Source organism: Polyodon spathula, chromosome 6 (assembly GCF_017654505.1).
Source record: "Polyodon spathula isolate WHYD16114869_AA chromosome 6, ASM1765450v1, whole genome shotgun sequence".
In the NCBI taxonomy this organism is placed as follows: domain Eukaryota; kingdom Metazoa; phylum Chordata; class Actinopteri; order Acipenseriformes; family Polyodontidae; genus Polyodon; species Polyodon spathula.
The window spans coordinates 4423654-4446214 of record NC_054539.1 but is presented as its reverse complement, the minus strand read 5'-3'; the positions used below and the strand labels follow the sequence as shown (position 1 = coordinate 4446214).

General features: G+C 36.9%; 2 protein-coding genes across 3 annotated transcripts; both read right to left on the bottom strand.

Moving 5' to 3' along the window:
- Nucleotides 1–1497: 1497 nt before the first annotated feature.
- On the bottom strand, nucleotides 1498–16200 carry LOC121316708 (endoplasmic reticulum lectin 1-like). 2 transcript variants are annotated; one of them, XM_041251802.1, is made up of 14 exons: nucleotides 15871–16200; nucleotides 14977–15081; nucleotides 12427–12507; nucleotides 9660–9737; nucleotides 9456–9519; nucleotides 9144–9181; nucleotides 8510–8733; nucleotides 5771–5906; nucleotides 5198–5359; nucleotides 4417–4476; nucleotides 3947–4071; nucleotides 3722–3799; nucleotides 3355–3430; nucleotides 1498–2514 (listed from the first exon to the last, which is right to left on the bottom strand). In XM_041251802.1, the coding sequence occupies exons 1-14, from the start codon at nucleotides 16021–16023 to the stop codon at nucleotides 2443–2445; spliced, it is 1452 nt and encodes a 483-aa protein (XP_041107736.1). In that variant the 5' UTR covers nucleotides 16024–16200; the 3' UTR covers nucleotides 1498–2442. The 2 variants fall into 2 exon arrangements, with proteins under 2 accessions (XP_041107736.1, XP_041107737.1); XM_041251803.1 differs by having other exon boundaries at nucleotides 9144–9175.
- Nucleotides 16201–18079: 1879 nt separating this feature from the next.
- Nucleotides 18080–21827, bottom strand: LOC121316707 (putative glutathione-specific gamma-glutamylcyclotransferase 2). The gene is made up of 3 exons (XM_041251801.1): nucleotides 21558–21827; nucleotides 20697–20732; nucleotides 18080–20120 (listed from the first exon to the last, which is right to left on the bottom strand). The coding sequence occupies exons 1-3, from the start codon at nucleotides 21690–21692 to the stop codon at nucleotides 19758–19760; spliced, it is 534 nt and encodes a 177-aa protein (XP_041107735.1). The 5' UTR covers nucleotides 21693–21827; the 3' UTR covers nucleotides 18080–19757.
- Nucleotides 21828–22561: the final 734 nt, after the last annotated feature.

The following is a 22561-nucleotide window of genomic DNA, read 5'->3' as shown; positions in this document are numbered from 1 at the left end:
GGCATTTCTTGTATGAAACCACATACATAGAGAACAAAAAGTATAGTGCCATGATGGACACTCATTGCTCAGTACCGAAAGGTCAGCACACAAGGTCCCTCGGCAACTGAGGTCAGATGCACGTCACTATGGCAACAACCCCTTGAGCTCCGTCTGGTTTCATGGATATAAAGGGCCACGTCAACAAAACCTGGCAGCAGCAGGTGGGAGTTCATGTATGCGGCGTGTGAACGTAATGAAGAATTCATACAGACCATTCTTTCTCACACATGCACAGTGATGCTGGGCTGTATGAGCTACTGTATAAGCGAATCCCCACAGTAGAGCCGATGTGGAAGTATAGCAGCACTATTAGTTCCTACTAGGTTAGTTGTTCATACTGTCGTGTTCACACCCAGTGGTGTAGTCCTAAATCTGAAGGTATTGGAAAACCACTACAGTACTGATTTTCTTAAACAAGAACTACACAATTCCACATTTGATTTGTATACTCAACCTCTAGTAACACACAACAGATAATAAATGTATCTAATTCCTACTAGTATTTCCAGTGTCATTCTCCATCTTGTTAGATTGTTTTCGCTGTCTGTGCGTCAGTGGCAGAACGATGTCTGAGCTGTCTATAGAATACCAGCATAGCCACCACTTTTCATATCAGGTATACCTCATATTTCTCATGATGATTACATTGTCTGCCTTGACCTCATAATGGACATTAATGAGGCACAGATCCATCTTAACAGCTGTTGAGAATGCGAAATACTAATATTGTTTAAAGCTGCAAGTCACTAAATGAATTGTGTGATCAAAGATCACATATCAATTGCAAATGAAAGCTTTATTTTTTTCTTTTCATCAGTAACCCTATCTAATAAAACATGCATGCCCACATAATTGGAATGTGTTGATAGCCAATGAACAGGGAGCCACAACTGTTTGTATTTTAGATGTTCAGGCTAATTGACCCACTGTTCTCAGAGGTGCTTGGTGTTCAGATTATTTTAGCACTGTGGTTACACAAGCCTCTGAGCTGTACTGAACTGTACATTCTGGTATTGCACTCGCTGTTAAGTGCTCCTGTTCAGGCTTTGATTTGGTCATTCACAGCTGCTTCACATAAATCATCTGATACTTAACCTCCTGTTAGGAACAGTAGATTCCACCATTGTGTCACCATGTCCCATGGGGAAGCGATCTTTTTTTTTTTGGGGGGGGGCTTCATGGTTTGGAAACACTTCCATGTCATAAGTTTGTGGGCTTGGTCCTGTTAGGAAAGCATTACCTCATGCACATTTCACCAGATGTTTCGCATTGGAACAAAAAAGAACTGAAGACGGTGCCCCCTGCTGACCAACTGCGGGTGAGTTGGTGAACACACATTTACAGCACTGGTTTACAACATTCACTTGAATTACGGCAGAGGCTGAACAATTACTTTCTTTCATAAACTGCTAAATAATTTAAACAAAAAGCAACATCTATGTAACAGAGACCAAGTTTTCAAATCCAAAGCATGTTTATTTATACGGCAAGCAGTCCATTTGAGGGACTAATTTAAATGAGTCTGCCCACAAAGACTCAGCCAGTATACAATGTGTTCTAGCATTCTGGAAGTGTCTTATACAAAATAACTTATAACTTAGTTTATAAACTTATAACTTATGACTTATAAAAAGCCCAGTTTAAAAGAAATACCATTAGCTGTAGGCTAGACAACAGTACAGAAGAATTCATTTCAGGGATTTTATTCAGTGTTTGCAAAACTTTCAAATTAAAAGTTTTTTCCACTATCATGTTTTTCTTATGTGATGTGACATGGGAAACTTGGACTGTTGTTTATGAACTTACAGTGTTCAACCACACAGTGACAATGTTCTACATAGCCTTGGTAATACAGAAAAACACATGGCTGTTGAGAAGTAACCACTGGTGTTAGCTCTGTATTCAGACAGGCACCTCAAATGTGTTGTGGCTTAGAAGTCCACAGAAGCAATCTTTAACATCACAAACATAACATATGAACAACATATATTCAACTTGTCATCCTTCGTCCAAGAAGGGAGAAGTTTACATTAACTTTTTTAATGCTAGAACTACTAGTGGTATTAAAAATGCAGCATTACTATCTGTCCCAAAGCTGTTCAGATCTTTCAATAAATGAATTACTTATACAGTATATTTAATTCAATCAAAATATAAAACAACCATGTTTATGCTTCCAAAATAAGTTTGTATAATTTATTTACACTATTATAGTATATACACACAATCTTTCAAACATATTACCTGTGCAGTTTTTGTTTTTTTGGGGGGTGGGGAGTTACTCTCTTGAAACTTGTGTTTTTCCTTTTTAAAATAGTAGGGACTGAAGGCATTAAATTCAACAAAAACAAAGGGTTGATTCCCTCAGCATTCTCTGTGAATGCGACATGGGGGACTGTTTTAAATGGGTACTGACAACATTCCACTTTCATCTGCTGAGTCTAAAATTTTACAGATAACTGGGGACTCCACCTAGAGGTTAAAGAGAGAATCTAAATTACTGGTTGAAAATTCATTATGTTTCAACTGGTCACTGGTTCTAGACCTGGAATATGTAACAATAAATATCATTAATTAAATTATAATACATTTTACAAAACATTACTTTTTTTTTTTTTTAAAAACCCAAAATGAAAGTCTAAAGGTATTTTGTATATTGGCTGGATTGCATTTATATTTTTAAGAAAGTATATTTCAGCTCAGAGAATCCAAATTGAATGAATGATTAATGACTGTGATGGGCACCCAAGGCCCGAGTGAAAGCTAAATTTGGCTGGAGGCTTCGTCCGTGGGTGCCCATGAATGGAAAATAATAATAAATGATTAACGCACCCCACAGTGGCGCACTGCAACCTATCCCCCAGATACTGAATTTAATGAAAATCAGCAGCTGAGACACGGCCCGTCCCCCAGAGCATGACTGCGCCGAGGGAGCGAGCCCAGCCTCTCAACCCAACCATGCACCCCGCAGAACTGAATATGAACCGCTCAGCACTCAGGTAAGGAAAATCCCCTGCTCACATATTTAAATTTTTTTAGGGGGAAACCTCAGGAAATCCGTGGGGGAGGACAGCCCTTCCTACAGGCTCTAAGGGGTCAACTCCCGTTTCGGCCTCCCAGTGCTTGACTGAGCAGCCGAAACAAAAGCAGCAACAAGAAAGAATAACACACAGAGAGCTTTTATGCGCTTGCTGATGACGTGTTGGTTAAGGATGAATTCTCCAGCCAACCTTACAAATGTTACAATGTTGGAAACCTTGTTAAGAAAAATGAATATTAATGGTAACAGCAACAGACTGTACATGTACTCACCCCAAGGATGTATTGACAGGCTTGTGGTTCAAGCATGTAAATAGTGACAGAATGGGGGGATTCAGACTCTTTGCATCTGAAACACAACATACACTGGTAATATTATGATGATATCAGGAGGACTCACATCCAACACATCTGTGTATCTGATTTTAATGAATCTCATGGTTTATCAGGCACTGGTTATCAGGTACATTCATTATTTGAGGTACTGCCATGGTCTGTGCTGGTGAGTTACTCTTACTGGTCAGTATATATGCAGCACACAAATCTAACATTTCTGCTTATTCACAGATGGGAGACTTAAATGATGCGGTGCAAATGTTTCAAAAGTGACACACCCCCACAAATAACTACTCAGACTTACTTAAGTTTAACGATCACTTCTCTGGGTTTCCCTGTTAAATCACAAACATCTCCATGGCCATAGAAATGCGAGACGACCCTGCAGTTAAAATACAGGATAGCAAAAATGTGCAAAAGCAAATGATTCTGCTAAAAAACAATGCAATTGAAAAAGGATAGGTTTGTTTTTGCTTGTGTGATGAATCTTTTAAAAATATATGGGATACGTAATTTAGCACAAACCTACTTTACTTTCTGCACATCATCATCTTTTAGCTGGTAGGATCGAGCTACGTTTTTCTTTGCCCATCCTAAATGGTCTTCCTGATTCCACGTGCCCACAACTAAAATGGTCTTTCCAGACTCTTTGTCCTGAAATGGCAATTTCTTTCATGTAAATATTTAAAGTTTTGTAGATTACTTTAAATGTATCTGTTTAATATTACATTGATGACTGCATCATTAATAAATTAAGCACAGGAAGAAACAAGGTGAACAGTAAATTACATTTGTTGATTGTTAAATGTTTTTTATGTTTTAAAAAAAAAAAAACAATGAAACACTCAATCAAACAAAGATTTGATATATGAATTCAACAATAAACATTAAAAAGTAATTACATTATACTGTACATCACATTTTGTTAAATTAAAAAAATAGGCCAATTAAAGTACCAGCTATTAAATGATACACAAACACACACACACACCTACTGACCTCATGGTACTGGTGCACATGCTTTCCATAACAGAATTCATACTTCCACCATCCCACACCCTGAAAAGGGAAAGATATTTCACAAAAGCTACATGTTTACACCCGGATTTGTCCCACTCAAGCACGTTAAATTACTGATCTGTACCATGGGAACCCACGATTTTACATTTGGAAGACACACTTAATGATTGTTTTACATACTGTAGAACTGCCACAAGTTAACTTCACCAGCTTTACAATATCACCCAATATAACACCCATATTTACACGTAAAACTGGAAAATCAGTTAACTGTTAGTTAATAATATATAATAGGCCAGCTAAAACTGCAAACACCAGAGCCCTATGGATAAACAAAAAAAAAAAAAAAGATCAACCAAACATCAGAGCCCTGTGGATGATCAATACCCAGTCGATCATATGCTTTGAATCAGTTCAAATTGTTGCTGTAGTAATGTTTAGCAAATTAGATCAGGCTTTTATTAACCCTAACCTAAAAATGAACAATGTTTATAAAAAACAGCTCTTAAAATAAAGCGAGACCTGGAAAATGCATTATTTGCATACATGTTTCACCTTTTTTAACGATCTTAAGAAAGTGATAAACGCCTGGGAAACTCTGAAATAAAAATCAACAATAAAACTTTACTCTAAAAGATGTTTATTACTTAGGGAGTTAATTTTAATGTATCAATAGTTTAGAAAAATGACATAGTTGTAAATTGGGTTGTAGTGGAGAGCTGATAACAGTTGTAATGTATTCTAGGAACAGAGATCTTACCCCGTGCAGACAGTAGGACCCGCTGAGAAACTCCTTAACGAGCTGCTCGTCAGTCAGTTTGGAGATGTGCGTGGTTCCGACAGCTACCTGCTGCTGGCCTCCGACACTGATGGGCTTGTGGGTGGCACTGAATTGTTCTTCTCTTGTTGAGGAGGTCTCTTCCTGTATTCGGTTTAAATGTGGAGCATTGCTTTAGCAAAAAAGGCCTACAGTTGGCAAACTGGAGGCAGATTATCCACTTCACAGTAAACCAACCACAGTAGAGTTTGATCACACTTTTTTGGGAGGAGGGGTAATTTCTTTTTGCCATTTATTAAACAAATCATTTACATAAAGGGTATTTTTAGGTGTTTCAATTTAGATGTGTCTAAGAGTTTCACAAGTGCAAAATATGAATACTGCCACGAATATCAGAGTTGCACTGATAGGGTTTAGGTTAGTGCAGGTGGTATAGCCGTGTTACCTCTTTATCCCTGCTGATAGGGTTTAGGTTAGTGCACGTGGTATAGCCGTGTTACCTCTTTATCCCTGCTGACAGGGTTTAGGTTAGTGCACGTGGTATAGCTGTGTTACCTCTTTGTCCCTGCTGATGAAGGCTGGTTTCATCAGATCCTGTTGCTCTCTGTCTAACTGGGTCAGGCTCTGTGGCCTCAGTGGGGATCCCTGGAGTGACTGGCAGAAGATGTCATTCACAGGAGAAGATTTAAATCTGAAGAATACACAAATGAAAACGACAGGTGTTACAGGTATTTTTAGTTCTCCTCTCGCATTATGTACAGAGCGTGTAAGGTCACAAATAACTTGCATGCATGTATTACCAAGGATCTACTCTAAGGTAATCCACAACAACATTAGTTATGTTTCCATGAAACTTTTTTTACGTGGTAAAACAAATGCATTAAAAAAAAAAAAATTACCGGCAAAATTAGGTTAATTCATGCGAGCAAACAAAAAAAAAAAAAAAATAGATATCCTATAGGGGTGGATAAAAATATATCCTGTATGATAAATGACGTGCACATATGCAATGGAAATATTTTTTTCAACCCTATATGGTGGTATTTACATGGACAATGCAGCACATCTCTACCCGGACAGGACACTTAATTAAAACTTAGAGACACATCATATGTCAATCACAGCTATCGCCAAAAGTTTAGCATCACCTAGAATTTTTGGATTGAGACAATTAAAAAAAAAAAAAAAAAAAAAAAAAAAAAAAAAGAAAACTATATGAACATAATTTACATAATTTATTTAACACCATTTAAACAAAGAAACTACAAACTTACATCGCAAAAGTCTATCGGAAGCCATAATAGCAGTACAGTATTTCATGTTAGATTTCACATTTTTAAATGTCAGTTTTTCAATCAGTTTATGGAAAATTACAAGCGTATATAATTCAATATGTTAACGTAACATTATTCAGCAGGTTTCATTGGACTTTATGAAGCAACATTTGTTAATTCTGTAGGGTGCTGTCAACTTTTGGCCACAAATGTAATTGCCACCCATAATTATTAAAAATAGTAATTCTTGAATCCCGTTTTTTTTTTTTTTTTTTTTGTAATATCAGTGCAGTTAAGGTCATTCAACTTAAACACATATCGTATGCCGGGGTTTGCACCTTACAAAATACTGACCTCCGTTAGTCAGTTTCTGCATTACAGCATCCAGATATTTCTGTTAGCTTCAAAAAGTCAGCTCGAACCTGCTTCAATATTTACAAAACGATGGTAAATAATAAGCTGACTTGCGTCACTTTGGTCAGTGCATTCATCACATGTTCTGCACACAAACGGTAGCTCTAGCGCCGATTTCAGGGTTTCACTGAAAAGGTAGTCGCCAAATTTCTCACTGTTTCTGGCAACAGTTTATGCACTACAGTTGAGTCTTTGGAAGGCAGTGGAATTGGTGTACATTTTTATGGCAATTTTTTAGAGACGCTACCTGTTGTAAATTGTATCAGGTTTTGCCAAACTGTAGTGTAGGCTAGACAGAGATCTTTCTGTGCATTTTTTTGGTCCAATTTACAAATGCCGACATACACCTGATCCTGTTTCCTTTCAGTTAACTTACAAGCATCTCCTTTTCTGCCACGGCACGATCTCTGGCCACTGTAGATTTAAATTGCTTCTAAATATATTACACTAAGAAGCCACATTTACCTGCTTACCGTCATCGACTCCAGTTCTGCTCTGTTGCATTTGAATCATAAACAAATGTGCATGTGTTTATTCATATACAGTATGTGCCTATTCAGGGAGTTTTCGGGTTTAACCCGAATGCAGAGAAAACCATTCGGGTAAAACCCGAAAATCATACGCCCTACATATGATGCAGAATACACGATTACAGAATCCAACACTAATACATACAATACTCTTTAAAATAAACGTGTTATGATTTTGAATGTGCACTTCTTAAGAACGGTATTATTGTCTTTCTTTACAGAGGAAGCACTGGATGGCACCCTACAAAACACCAAAGAAAATCCCCATCTACTCATCTGAATTCCCAAGTAAAAATGAAGAAAAACAACCAAAGTCGTATATTTGGTCAGAAGTATTAAGCATCCTGGCAGCGGCAGTCACTAGTGAGCAGGTATTCAGTAATGCTGGGCAGATTGTAAGAAAGTGCCAGTCATCGCTTACATTAAAACAAAATATGGACACTATCATGTTCTTTAACACAATTCAAATGTAAGCCATGGACAACACTCTTCTTACTAAACTACTGTGCAGCGCGATAACTTTTTAAAAAATAGTCTGTTCTTCTCTTGATTGGTTGTTACTCTGACTTGTTAAACAACTTTTTTGGGGGGGATTTTGCTTTGACTCCCAACTGGTACAAATCAACACGAATGAAAAAAAAAAAAAAAAAGGGATCTTTTTTAATTACTATGTGCATGAACTGCATGTAATCAATTTAATATGCATACTCGTTTTTAAAGTGTTACTAGCAATGTTACACATTAATCCACAGCTCCACACGTATTACTGCATTTTTTTTTGGGGGGGGGGGGGTTTACCCTTTCATAATGTCGATGAATCGATGCATCAGCTTTTTTTGGAGAACGATATATCGATAGTAAAACAAAAGGCATCGCCCCAGCCTTAAAAATAACATGCTGTTTTGTGTTGGAAACACATACTGTATACTTAATGGCTGTCCAGCCTCCCGCAGCATTTCCATCACTACTATATCTATATATATACTTTTTTTTTTTAATCAAACTAGCATATATTTCTAAAATGCAAAACTGATGCAATTTATAAAAACAAAAAAACATGTACTTATGAATGGTACCTGTATTTAGGATGGCTGCATAACAGTGGGGTGAGCACCACAACTTCATATTCACAGGTGGTGATTTCAGCTATGGAGAGGATCTCGTGTTTAGCGTCAGGGTGGCAGACGTACATTACTGTGCTTGATCGGGGGTGATGTTGTTTCAGCGTGCAGGGTGTACCATTTCCCATCTCCAAGGGGTAATATGGAGTCATCTGGCCTTCGACATTTTTGGTAGGAATCTTAAAGATAAATAAATAAATACTCATAAAACACTGCTGCTATCCATATAATTAGCTACTGCTTCAATGAAGTGCAAGCCAAACAGTAAGCAACAGACTTTTTACTGTATATAACCCCATCTGGTGGTGAAATATTGGTAGAGCACATTTTAAAATATGCCATTTGTTTTTATATTATACCATTGTTCCTGTAGACTATTACAGTAAACAAAGACACATTCACCAGTGTTTCAGAATATGGCCTGATTAGCATTCACTTAACACAGACAGACCTTGACTGAAGGCTTATTAGACTGAAGTACTAGTTTGAAAAGCAACCAAATTCTTGAGAAAAAAACTCAAATTATCAAGAGCATCATTATCTATCAATTGTGCAACTGTGCTACTGTAGTTACTTCAATTTTACTTACTACTTTTTCACTTTCTTCTGTTTTTTCAGGTTCTGTTTCTTCAATTTTCACGGATTCCAAAATAAACACCAAAAAAATAAAATAAAGGAATTTAGTTGTTATTCCCCCACCTATGAAATGTAATCCAAACTGACACCAGGCCAGCACAATTGAATCTGTTAAGACTGGAGATGGATTGCTGTGTCATATACCCAGTTATAATGTATCCCTAATGTCTCCTATTAATCAATGCAAGATGCCCATCAAGCTTTGGTTTTGCTGGTTTGCTTGTTTCTAGTATGACTATACTTTTAATAGACTATATTGACTTACCTGCTGTGGCTGGTTCACTCTTCTTAATCATACTTCCAAGGTAATATTCTTGAATATTTATTTTCTGCAGAGACATCAATAAATAAACACATGTGAATCAAACACCTTTTAGACTACCTTCATTTACATACTGTTGCGCGTTTCTGCAAACAATAGTATAGTCCCACAATTAAATGCTTCTATGGTAACCCCATGTGTATTTACCTGCCCGGTCTCCTTCTCTTCATGATACTGGCGAACATGCTTCCCATGGCACACTTCATATGTCCAGTAAGATTCAATCTGAAAATATGAAATTAATAATGATTGGGCTAAATGAACTGTATGCCTTTATATTAAAAAAATAAAAATCTGTTCAGAATTGTTTTGTAAATGCTCGTAATTCCAGTATATTATGTATAATGACCTAAATCACCACACACACTGATATGACATCATTATTTTAAGATTTATTTAGCTCATACAGCGTGTTTGTTTGGATTTATTGTATGTGTGCATGCATGCATGATTAAAGGAAAAAAGTCATTTGAAAAGCGATGAGGACATGGAGAATTATACCATTTAAAAAGGAGTGTCTCTCAAGATTTAAACAATATTTCACCACCAAGTTCTATGACTTTCAAATCACCATTTTGTGGTAATTTGTTGCTCAATGACCAGCTGCGATATGATATTGTAGAAGTTCCTATTTTCAGACTTACACTTAGCATGCAAAACAAAGAATACTGAGAAACTGACTATGGGGTTTCATTTTTTAATAGAAAATGTAAACAACTATATATACACACTACTGGTCAAAAGTTTTAGAACACCTCAATTTTTCCAGTTTTTATTGAAATTTACGCAGCTTAATGTTTCAATGTACTCTGAAATTAAAGCATAGAACAAATAAACAATTGGAGATAAAAAAGAAATCATGGAATCGTTTTGTTTAACAAAATTTAATCTATATTTCTGATTCAAAGTAGCCACCTTTTGCAGATATAACAGCCGAACACACTTGTGGCATTCTTTCTATAATGGAAATCAAATATTGTTCGGAAAGTTCTTCCCAACACTGTTGCAGAAGTTCCCACAAATGTGTTGCACTTGTAGGTTGCTTTGCTTTCACCCTTCTGTCCAGTTCATCCCAGACCAGCTCGACGGGGTTTAAGTCTGGAGACTGTGCTAGTCAGTCCATGATTTGAAACCTACCGTCTGGTTCTTTTCTTCTAAGGTAGTTCTGACATAGCCTGGAGGTAGGTTTTGAGTCATTATCTTGCTGTAGGATGAACCCCTGACCAACTAGGTGTATAACAGAGGGTATTGCATGGCACTGCAAAATGCTGTGGTAGCCGTTTTGGTTCAGGGTGCCACTCACTCTGTGCAACTCGCCGACTTTGGATCCAGCAAAAGAGCCCCAGACCATCACGCTTCCTCCTCCATGTTTGACAGTTGGTGTCACACACCGAGGAACCATCCTTTCGCCTACTCGACGGCATACAAAAACCCTGCTTGACGAACCGAAGATTTCAAATTTTGATTCATCGGTCCATAAGACCTTCTTCCAGTCCTCAGTAGTCCACTGGCGGTGCTTCATGGCCCAGGCAAGCCTCTTTTTCTTATTTTGCCATCTTAGCAATGGCTTTCTTACTGCCACTCGACCTGTCAAATCTGCAGCTCGAAGTCTTCGCTTCACAGTTGAAATTGAGACTTGCTTACTTCAACCAGTGTTAAGCTGTGCTTAAAGCTGTTGTCCTGTGAGCCGCCTATCATACAAGCTGTTGACTCTCAGAAACTTGTCTTCTGATTCTGTTGTGGCTTTGGGTCTGCCAGACCTCTTCCTGTCAAGAGTTTCCTCCAGTTTCCATGTGCCTTTTGATGGTGTAGGAAACTGTACTCACTGACACCTTGGCTTTCTTTTTCTCTAAAGGAAAGACCTACACTTTTAAGGGTTATAATGGTCTGTCTGTTGTCTGTTGTCCTTTGTTAATTGCCTTTTTCTTGCCATTATGAGAGCAATATACTACTTCCTGCAGTACAATACTGTCCAAATAATGCTTAAGAGGGTGTAGTAACACAGTCTGTTCCATCACTGCTTTTATACAGACAGGGTTTGTAAGTAACAACAGTTGGGACATCTGTAGGAATTGTTAGCATCAACTTTCAAGGCCTAATTTACTTCCATTGCTGCAGAACAGCTGTAAGTTGTTAACCCATTACTTGTTCCCTGAAAAATGCCTTTTTGTATAACTGAAATGTACATTATTTTTCAGTTTTTGGTAACCTAAACTTTTTTTTTTTAACCTCTGGCAGTTTACCGCTTACCTTTGTACAATTTCAGGTTATTCACTGGACTTGAACTGCTTAAATTTCAACTAAAAACTGGAAAAATGAGGGTGTTCTAAAACTTTTGACCGGTAGTGTAGTAATCCATCACGTATCTGACTGCAGTGGGACCAGACTAAGGACGGATATGTGAATCCTGTTTTAAATACCATTATACACAGCTGTAACAATTACTATATTCACACAATTGTTTTGCGATTCAGCTTTTATTTGGGAGCGCACCTAAATACCTTGTTTACACAGATACAGGGTATTAATGCTTGTGACAGAGAAGCTATCTGCCATGTGGGTGCGTGTAATCACTGAGTGACAGGCAGGAGATCGAGACGGAGGTTGAAGTTGATACACTCCACAGGTGAACAGGATTTATTTACAGATCAACACACTAATCTCATGTGATACTACCAGCAATGGCAGTGCATGGAGCACATACAACACAGTGTAGAAAACCTTCGTAGGAGCGACAATCTCTGAACTAATCTTCTTTGTTCAATAATAAACTAATGTTGGATAAACGGTTAGGGTGGATATGCGACAGACGGATGCGCCATGGATTACTGTATTTTTTGTTTTAATTTCTTAATGCATAGTAATGTACAGATTAACTAATGCATGACACATGATCAAAGGAGCAATCACTTACTCTGTACGAGCAGCTGCTTTGTTTAAACAAAGGCTCTAGGAGAGCTGCAGGGTTTGGGCCGCTGTAATTCTTATCATCATCCTAATAGGGGAAAAGAAAGGATAATGAATCACCCCTGCTTTCACTATATGAAGGCTTAAACCAGCAAATATTTAAAGGTTACACACTGATAACCATCTATCTTTCACTTGAAATTGGAATGTGTGCTACTGACAATATTACAAACACTAGCATAAATAATCAAAGAAAACAACTCTGAAATAAGAAACCAGAAGTCATATGACTGCAATATGCCAGCCATACTATTCAAGAACTCAATGTTAAGGTTATCAGCACAGTGCATCTGGAAATATGAAGTCTCAAATGGTTTCAGATATATAAAGTGTATATGTTACGGGCAAATCCGAAACTGGGAAATTCACGGATCACAAAGATCTTTCATTCCGGGTTTTGCCCGGACAGACAGAGGTGCCCACAATTACCCGGTCAAAATCCAAAAATCCATTCCATTCAGGGGACAGAGACAGAGCTAAAATGATCACCGACATTAAAAGAGTTTATTTGACCCACCTACCTGAGTAGCATTCACTCACTCATCTCATTCATAAAAACTACACAAGAAGTCCGGTTCAGAAAATAGGCAGATATTTAAAAATGTATTTTTATTGACAACATGACATTATAAAATATTTACTAGGATTATTCTGATTAACATAAAAAATTTTTTCAAATAATTAAATATATCTAACATATATATATATATATATATATATATATATATACATTATATATATATATATATATATATATATATATATATATATATATATATATATATATATATATATATATATATTACATGAATTGATGTGAAATTCAGTGAGATGACTCATGCGAGAGGTTAGAAATCTAGCGAACTAACTAAGTCACTCTACTGAGTACGCTCTCCAATTCTTTAGATCGCTTGTCATAAACACTGTCAAACCTGAATCAACTAATCCAGGATTCTCCCCAGGAATTCTGTACAGCTGGGCGGCAGAATATTACAGCCGGGAGCACTTTTAACGGAAAAATAAACTTGCCTTACCTTAAATACATAACATGGCAAATAATTTGAATAATGTGTTGTCTTTTGAGGACTGTATCTGGTTGCACTTTTTTATGTTCTACATTTTCTTTCTCATTACTGTTTTTTATTCTGGTAGATTACCGTGCTTATTTAGGGACTCTATGATTTGACTGGGGAAAGATAACATAGGTTTATTGGAGTTCACGAAAAAAATAACGGTAACTGTTTCACTTCCTTTTTAGCTTAGTTATTGAGCTTATTGCTTGATGGTTTTCTTTATATTTAGTTTTCAGGGCATTTTGTTAATGCATGTCCATTTTTGTTTTTCGCTGTTCTACATTTTTTTTTAATGCACAACAAATATGTGCCATGTGCATATGTATAGCTATTAAGTACTATATATATATATATATATATATATATATATATATATAACATAACCTTACAGTACAATAATACAACAAAAAATGCATTGAATGATAATACCCCAAAATAATCTTAATATTTTTTTTAATAACATAGCCAGTGCAAATATAGTATTTGGCAGTGGTCTGCACCAAATGCCGGCTTATTTTGAAAACCCTGAATTCATTGTCACTATTTTTACTTTGAAAATAATTAGTTATTTTTTTAGCAGTCATTTTAATATTTTAGCCTGTCGAAGTGGTTAACACAGAAAATCCACCCCTTCAACTCTCTGATTGGTTAACTGTTGTGTCAAGACATAACACAGCTGTCATGTGGTTGCAAGATTTTTTTTTTTTCACCCAAGAAACACGCAAGCGATCTAGTCTGCTATAAGCGCGATCAATCCTTATTGCTAAAGGCACAGTAGCATCTGCAAGATGGGCGGATCTGGTTTTTTTCAGCCGGGTGGCAACAGCCACTTTGCCGGGCAGCCTGTCTGGTAAAAGGCCTGGGTAAAACCCTGTAATCATTCATGCTTCACCCAGTACATGCATCCATCTCTTTGATTGGATAGTTCAGCACAACTCATTAAGGTCACTCAGAACAGGAATGAACAAACAGAGGGAGTAATTCGGACTCTGCCTGAGAAATAGATTATTTTAATATCTTTACTATGTCCATCAGCGTTTTGTAGGCTGTGAACTGTGCATTACATGCAGAGTCACTTACAATAGGACATTGCTTTAACATCTAATTTGCAGCACAAGGAGGTTAAGTGACTTGCTCAGGGTCACATAGTATCAGTGGCAGAGGCGGGATTTGAACTGGTAACCTTCTGGTTACAAGCTGGACTTTAACCACTGGACCACACTGCCTCCTTTGCCCAAAGTCAGTGGGCAATTCATGAATCACCCAGGCATCCGCTTTTTGTCTACATTTCGGGGTTTGCCCATAACATACATATGAAATAAAATACTGCTTATGAGGATGTCCAAGTATAACATTGACAGAAAACCACCATTACAAAATGATGATTCAACGATACAAAATATTTGTATGGACTTGAGACTCACCTCATCTCCACTTGCCAGTGAAGGAAGCATGCACTTATACTTTTCTTTATCAGTCGTTGTCATGATAACGTAGTCTTCCTCTCTGTACAGGACACCAGTTTTTGGCTAGAAATCAACAAAACATATACAGCAGGTTAAACTACAGCAATTTTAGCTTATTCATGGGGTGCCCCATTCTCCACAAATAGCAACAAATCAGATAATCATAAAAGACAAATATATAATGATCAGCCAATGATAAGGGCTATGCACACAACGGTTAAACAAGTGTAGTTATATCAAACAATGGGAAACGTATGACATATTACGTCACTGTGAAAATGAACACAATTACTTTAACTCCACACTTGCACATTAAACACATATTATTATGTAACATGTGGTTGATGTGAAATAGGTCATTTTTTACTAAAACTGGCCCCTCCCCTTAGGGCTCTATCACAGAAAGATTTCTGATGTGATTCTAGTGTAGGTTGTGAGCACCACTCACGAGCTTTACATAGCCTGTGATGTTTTAAAATGCGATGAAGGCAAGTTCCTATCTGGCTTCCCTAGTATAAACAGCCTGTAGAAGGGCAGGATGTGAAGTTTACAAAGCAACTCACCACACACACAACACACATTTAACTTGGAGAAATCATGATTGTGGTCATGTGTTGAAATGTCTCATGCAATGCAAAGTTTCATTAAAAAAAAAAAAAAAAAAGAAAAAGAAAAACGTTGACTGCAACACAAATTCGCAGCAGGGTTGTTCCACCGTACATACAAATGAATACAAACAAACGTTCTAAGTAAATACATATATAGATATAAGATAAAAAATATTTCTGTACATAAGTCATCATTCATATACGGTGTGCAACAAGTTAGGTCTGGATATTTAAAAGCACTTACAATTGTGAATTCTGATCCAGACCAGGTAATCCTGAAGGGGATGTCATCTGAGAGAGGCGAAGTTGCACCCTGGGCAGCCGATGCGATCACCCAACATACTTCCAAGATAACCCAGAAAAATGCCCACATTCTGCCCTCTGCAAACTTACACATGTTCAACTAATGACGCCGTGTTGCTACTTAAAGCAACTATTCTATACCTACATCCGGGTGATTACAACTATTACAAAAAACCCCTCTGGTTGGAAAGGTTGTAGTATGGATTTCATATACCAGTCCCCACACCTGGCGACGGTTCACTCGCCTGACAACACGAAATCCGGAAGAATCGTAATCACTGCCACGTCTACTTCCGGGAGTAATAAACAGGCATGTTAGCGCTTCTGGGTTAAAACTGCCCTTCCTGGTTGACAGGCAGCACTGAACTTATTCAGATTCTCAACATTAACAAAAAAGTACACACACAGATATATATATATATATAGAGAGAGAGAGAGAGAGAGAGAGAGAGAGAGAGAGAGAGAGAGAGAGAGAGAGAGAGTTTATACGTCGCTCTTTTATTGTGTTAAATCGCCGATGATTAAACCAAAACGAATCGTTCATGTTTTTTTTTTTTTTTTTTTTTTTTTTTTTATTTTTTTTGTTTTAAAACAATGGGACGTTAAAGTATGCTGCAGTAACAGTATTTAATAATAAAAAACAGCACAATCACCACGGATAATCGTTAGAATTGACATCCGGATTTCGGTGGGAAAAGTGTAGTGATTTCACTAGCAAAGAATGATCTTCTTAAAACCGGCCAGTGTCCCACAATGTTGCGGGTCTAGCGTACTTCAGAGTCACAATCTAGGTGTTACATACATGTTTAAGGTTAAGAGATCAAGTGCCATTTTTAGTTTTGTATTTCTACTTTTTCATGTTTCCAATCATTCACGCTGGGTGTACCTATGACATGACATGTAACTAGAACTGAAATGAAGAACATGCAGCTATAAATAAGTGATTATTTACTTGAGAGTGATGCAGGGCGTAATGCAAATGACAAAACACGCTTTTCAGTTTACACTGTAGTTAAAAACAACAACAAAACGGAAATGGTAAAGATAACACATTTGATGTTACTCAAACAACGGAAGGTATAAACCTTGGTTTTGATATCCTGGGAAGTACAGCCTATGAAACACAAAGACACTTTTTTATTTTTTTTTTCCTAGGTGAAGTTTCAAAGCCATTTTCAAATTGTAGCTGATCTGTGGAGACATTGTTTAAAAGCGTCACATACACCAGGATCCTAAATATTCCGAAACACTGAATGGTTGACCTTTAATGAACCTTTCCTCCGGTGGTATAGCCATCCTCATGTCGTTAAAAATAAATATTTCTAAAGACATTACTACAATACCACACTGGTCTGAACAGTGTGTAAATGTGACTGTTAACAAGGTTTGGTATTCTCTCGTTAGCGTTTCTGTTAATTTGAGTAATTCCACTGCTAATCCCTGGCTCCAGCCTGTAATAGCGCTTTGACATGAGTGAGCTCTCGCTATAATAATAATAATAATAATAATACATTTATTTATTTATATTGTATAGTGCCTTTCATTAAAATAAATTCCACAAGCGCTTTAAACTTCTCAATGTGACGTCTTAATACTAATCCTGCATCGGCAAAATTCCCATGACTTTTTTTAGTGTATTACTCAATACCTGTTTGTTTTTCCTTCACAAAACACTCACGCAGTGGAATAAAAAGCCATCATGAATGTATCTTTATTAAAATGCTGTACATATACCACATAGCATGTTGGAGAATGAGATTTATATGAACATTTTTGAACTACAGGTTGAAATAGGGCTATAACTACTAGTATACGTCAAAATGATTAAAAAACAAAATTCCCAGTTTGCTCATTACAGAACACACAGCCTCAGCAATTCTGCTATTACTGTCAATTTGTGACACATAGGCACCAGCTCCGTGGGGCTGCGGGGCTGAAACACACATAATAATAATAATAATAATAATAATAATAATAATAATAATAATATAGTGCCTTTCATAGTGGATCACCATCACAAAGTGCTTTACAGAGGTAGGCTGTGAACTAAGCATTATATGCAGTCACTTACAATAGGGCATTCATCCACAGGATTAAGCACAAGGAGGTTAAGTGACTTGCTCAGGGTCACAGTGAGTGAGTCGGTCACAGAGGTGGGATTTGAAGCTGTGACCTTCTGGTTACAAGCCCTGAACTTTAACCACTGGACCACACTGCCTCCTATATGTGACTTGGGTGTAATAAACAGGTGCTCAACACCCACACCACCAGGTTTAATTTTATGTGACAAAGGTGATTAATGATTTGTCATGTTAAAAACATTGTCTTAAAATCAAACTTTCAAATGTGGCTAAAATGATAAGGTCCCGCATACTGCAAATGCATTTCTCAGTGTCTACCGGTGTGGTTATTTTGTGGTACGCTTTAAAAAATGGTACACCATGTACTGCGCTTGTCCGGGCATGTGCAAATGATTTTAATTCAGAAAACAAGGAAACGCCCATCTTATCGGGGAACAATGTACTGAGTTTTGCCCCTAAAGTTATTTTTAATACCATTTTTTTCACATTTCAGCAAATGTATGTAAATATATACAATTTTGTGGGTGAACTAGTTTGTTCTTAGTGATGTGTGCAGCACAGCAAAGACAGTGTACTGTTTTCTAGCGTTAAACAGGCATGTGTACCACTTTCTGACGATGTACCACTTTCTGGCCCTACACCGGTACAGTTCCGTCAAACTGTAGTGTGGACGCTTCACAATCAGAACTAGTGCACAGTATCTGTTAAACAGTAAAACATTCACTGAAGAGTACCATTAGCTGGTGGTATCTTGGAAAATTCCTCCCCCTATGGCAAAACATATTCACTGCAGATTTTTCTAGATTTAAGGAAAAGATAGTTATGAAATACTATGCTATAAATAAACAATATTATAAAAGATCAGAAGGACTTTTTTGTAAAATACTCAGTGACTAGCCTTTGAAAGTTTCAGAACAGAATGCATAATGTAATTATACACTAGAGCAAATCTCATTAACCAGGACAGTTTACTTTGGTCATGACTCATATCAGAAAATGCACTGTTTTATAGATACATGATATACAATGAGATGACCAATGAAAAATCTATAATTAAAAAGGATTCCTGAGATGAAGATTCTGTTTTTATAATGATAATAAAACCGATTTGAACTAAAACAGATGTATTTGTTTTTACTTTGTAATTAATGCCGATCTTAACAGAGCATACATGTTTAAGGTAACCATTTGAGTTGAGTCACACAGATGTATAGTTATACTTACAGATATATAGTACTGTAGTAATCTAGCTCATATTACCTTATTTCTAAATGGTTTGGGTTTTAGTATAGCATTGGTGTTAATGTGTACAGACAAACCAGAAATATGAACACCATTTCTTTATATCGTTGCACTTCGGTACCAACAATTGGACAATGATGTACTGTAACATGTTTTAGGAATTCCCTGAAATTGGAACTTGGTACCTAAATTACCAAGTCCTATCCCATCACAGGACACTTGACTCTTAACAGGTGTTAAACGAAATGCACAGTGCAGATCCTGTAGTCCTCTATTCGCATTCATCCCAGAACTTGTATTTGATCCATTCCACATGAATAGATATCATAATGAAATTACTTTTTGTTGATATAATGTCATTAAAAGCAAACTACATTATTTTAGAACGATCGTCAATCAAGCCCCAGCAAGACTTTTGTAAGAATACTCTCCTAATCTTCTGAACTATACTCTGCAGAACACACACAAAATTAACTGGACTGGAGCTGATTTTCTCACAGACAACTCACCGTCCAGTTTTGTCCCTGACTAATTTTTCCAAAGAAAAAAGATGCTCATCTACATCTTGTGGCACCAGACTCCGAATGGAGTTTGCCAGTTCAAACAGGTACTCTGTGTTCCTCCCACTTGGTCCGACTGCATAGCAGATCTGTTCAGCAATCACTTCTAACGGGGCTGGGCCAAGATAGTTGGGGTTATCACAGGTCCCGATATACAGAAGAGTGCAGAAAGGTTCTTCTGAAGGACCTTTTGGGTAGAACGTCACAGTCGCCGTCCTATAGCCTCCCTTTTCTCGGAAATCGAGATACTCCATGACTTCTTTCTCTTTTCCGACAGGCAGTTTGTAAGCAACTCCCCATACGCATCCCTGTGGAGTTAAACAGACATTCATCTATTAGAAATTATTTAAACGTACACATGGGAGTCAAAGCCTAACTTTTGATCTATGGTTAACTTTGACAAACTCACTGAACCAGTGCATAAAAAAATAAATAAAACCCCACCCCTGACAGCAATCATTAAGAGATTAAATGTGAGATTAAATTTGCCTCCCACATGCAAACATTATACCAGTTCAAATTCCCTAGATTACTGAAGCCTACTTGGATGTGTTACTAACTCAAACAAATAGCGACAGCGTGTGTGGTTTACCCATATAAATTTGCAGTTTAACAATGTTATTAATTTTTGTAAAAAAAAAACAAAAAAAACAAACAAACAAACAAACAAACAAACCAAAAAAGCCTCCATCAATTGAAGGCCAAGAAAGGTCAGTTTAAGCATTAGCTGCAGACACAGAACAAGTTTTAAGCACAGACCAAGATGAATGAGCCACCACTCACGACTGCTTCTCTCACAGTTTGTTGGACTCTGGGCATATTTTGTTGAGTTCACTGTGTACAAACCCGATTCAAGGTAGCAGTAAAAGAAACACAGACATTACCTTGGGATCTTCAACAAGTGTAACCACTCTGCCAGGCTTAAAAAGAAAGAAAAAACAATGACATTAATACAGAAAAGAGTAGTGGTGCAATCGGCACTCTTAATTTCGTATTCGATTATCGCATAGTCATTTATCAATGATAATCCATACACTGATGTTTTATTTTTCAAAATAGAGAACAAACATTAGTTTTTGTTTGTTTTTTTTACTGTAGGTGCAAATCTGCATAAGTAGCATATAATGACTATAGGGCTGATATTTGCCTTCCATAAGTAAAAAAAAAAAAAAAAAAAAAAAAAAAAGCTACAATAAAATTTACTTAGGCCTATACTTTGATATATGTGAGAGGGGCATGTGTACAACACATCTGCAGTGAAACGAGTGAGGTCTAATGGAAGGTTTGCTTATAAATACACACACTCGTTTTTGGTCAACTATATTTTAATAGTAAACAGCAAAAATGTCTGTTCTAAATAGCTTGTATATAATCGTCATTTGACTGTGTTACAATCAGCTATTAACAAGATTTAATTTATAGTTATTAAATATTACGTTTTTCATTCTTTTTGAAAATGTATGAAAGTGCATTTCATCGCTCGTTTTATTCTAGTGCAGTTCTAAATCTGGAGTGATGAATTTCACTGCCTGAAACAGGGAAACTATCTACAAGCTAAGCGTCTGATTGCGAGGTAAGTGTCTGGCAGCTTGTCCGCAGTAGTAATTTAATGTATGTCATTGGTATCCTGCATCCCCTTTTTCAGCACAATTCGTTTTAGGAGATTTGTTGACATTTTACACTGATACCATAAAAAGGTTATATAATTAAAAACGTTATGCTGTTGCAAATGGCTTAATTCTCACCTTTTCTGGCACGCCGCGGTGGTCCGTACTTCCCTGCCAAAATCTTCGACTGAAACCAGTAACGAAACCAACCCGTTTTTCCTCGAATGGGAAATCGACTTTCCAAATAAGAGATCCGTAGCCGAAAACCCACATTTCTTTAAATAACCAGGAATCAGTTATTAATCGAAACTGCTGAGTGCTGTCAGTTTACAAGGGCATCTCATTACGACAGAGCATACAGTAACAGTGTGTCGCTTTCACTAGGTGCCGTCAACAGTATGGGCACTTCATTTGCATAGGGTTACATCTACGTAGCACGCACAAGCCCGACGTGCCGTGTACCCAGAACGAGATCCGCCAACTGCTGACCCTTCAGTGCAGTCGAACGAGATTTCCGCCCGCCATTTTGGATGCTTATAGGTCTGCTGGCCAGAGCGCTGTAACTAATGTAAACATGGAGATACGCGCAGCGTTTTATTTATTTTAAAACTTGGATAATATACTATTAAATTAATATCAAACTGTCCTTATGTATAGTTCATTTATTTAGTTGTAAAGGATGTAAATTACTCTTCTGATGCGTTTCACATTTCTAAACTAGGCAGCAGAAATGAATGCTTACTGGACTCATACTTTTTATACATTCACATGAAATGTATGTAATTAAACCGGAGCTTTCGAGACAGGACAGGATTTTAAATGAAACAGACACTGTTAATTCGTGTCAGTTTCTAAATGAAACCTTTATTAAGAATGCTTTCCAGTATTAATTTATAACCTATACACTATACAATAAATTACCGACCTATGATTACATTACAAAAAAGCATATCATAAAATCCCTAACATATAATCCAAATACGGTAATCATAATATATATGACAATTAGTTATAAAATCCATATAATATAATACAAATTTAGAGTCAGAAAGCCTGGTTTGTTTCTTCCCCAGTCTCAAAAAAAAAAAAACAATAGAAAAATGTCCTCTCCATAAAATATTCAAAAGTCTAATGGCCATAAA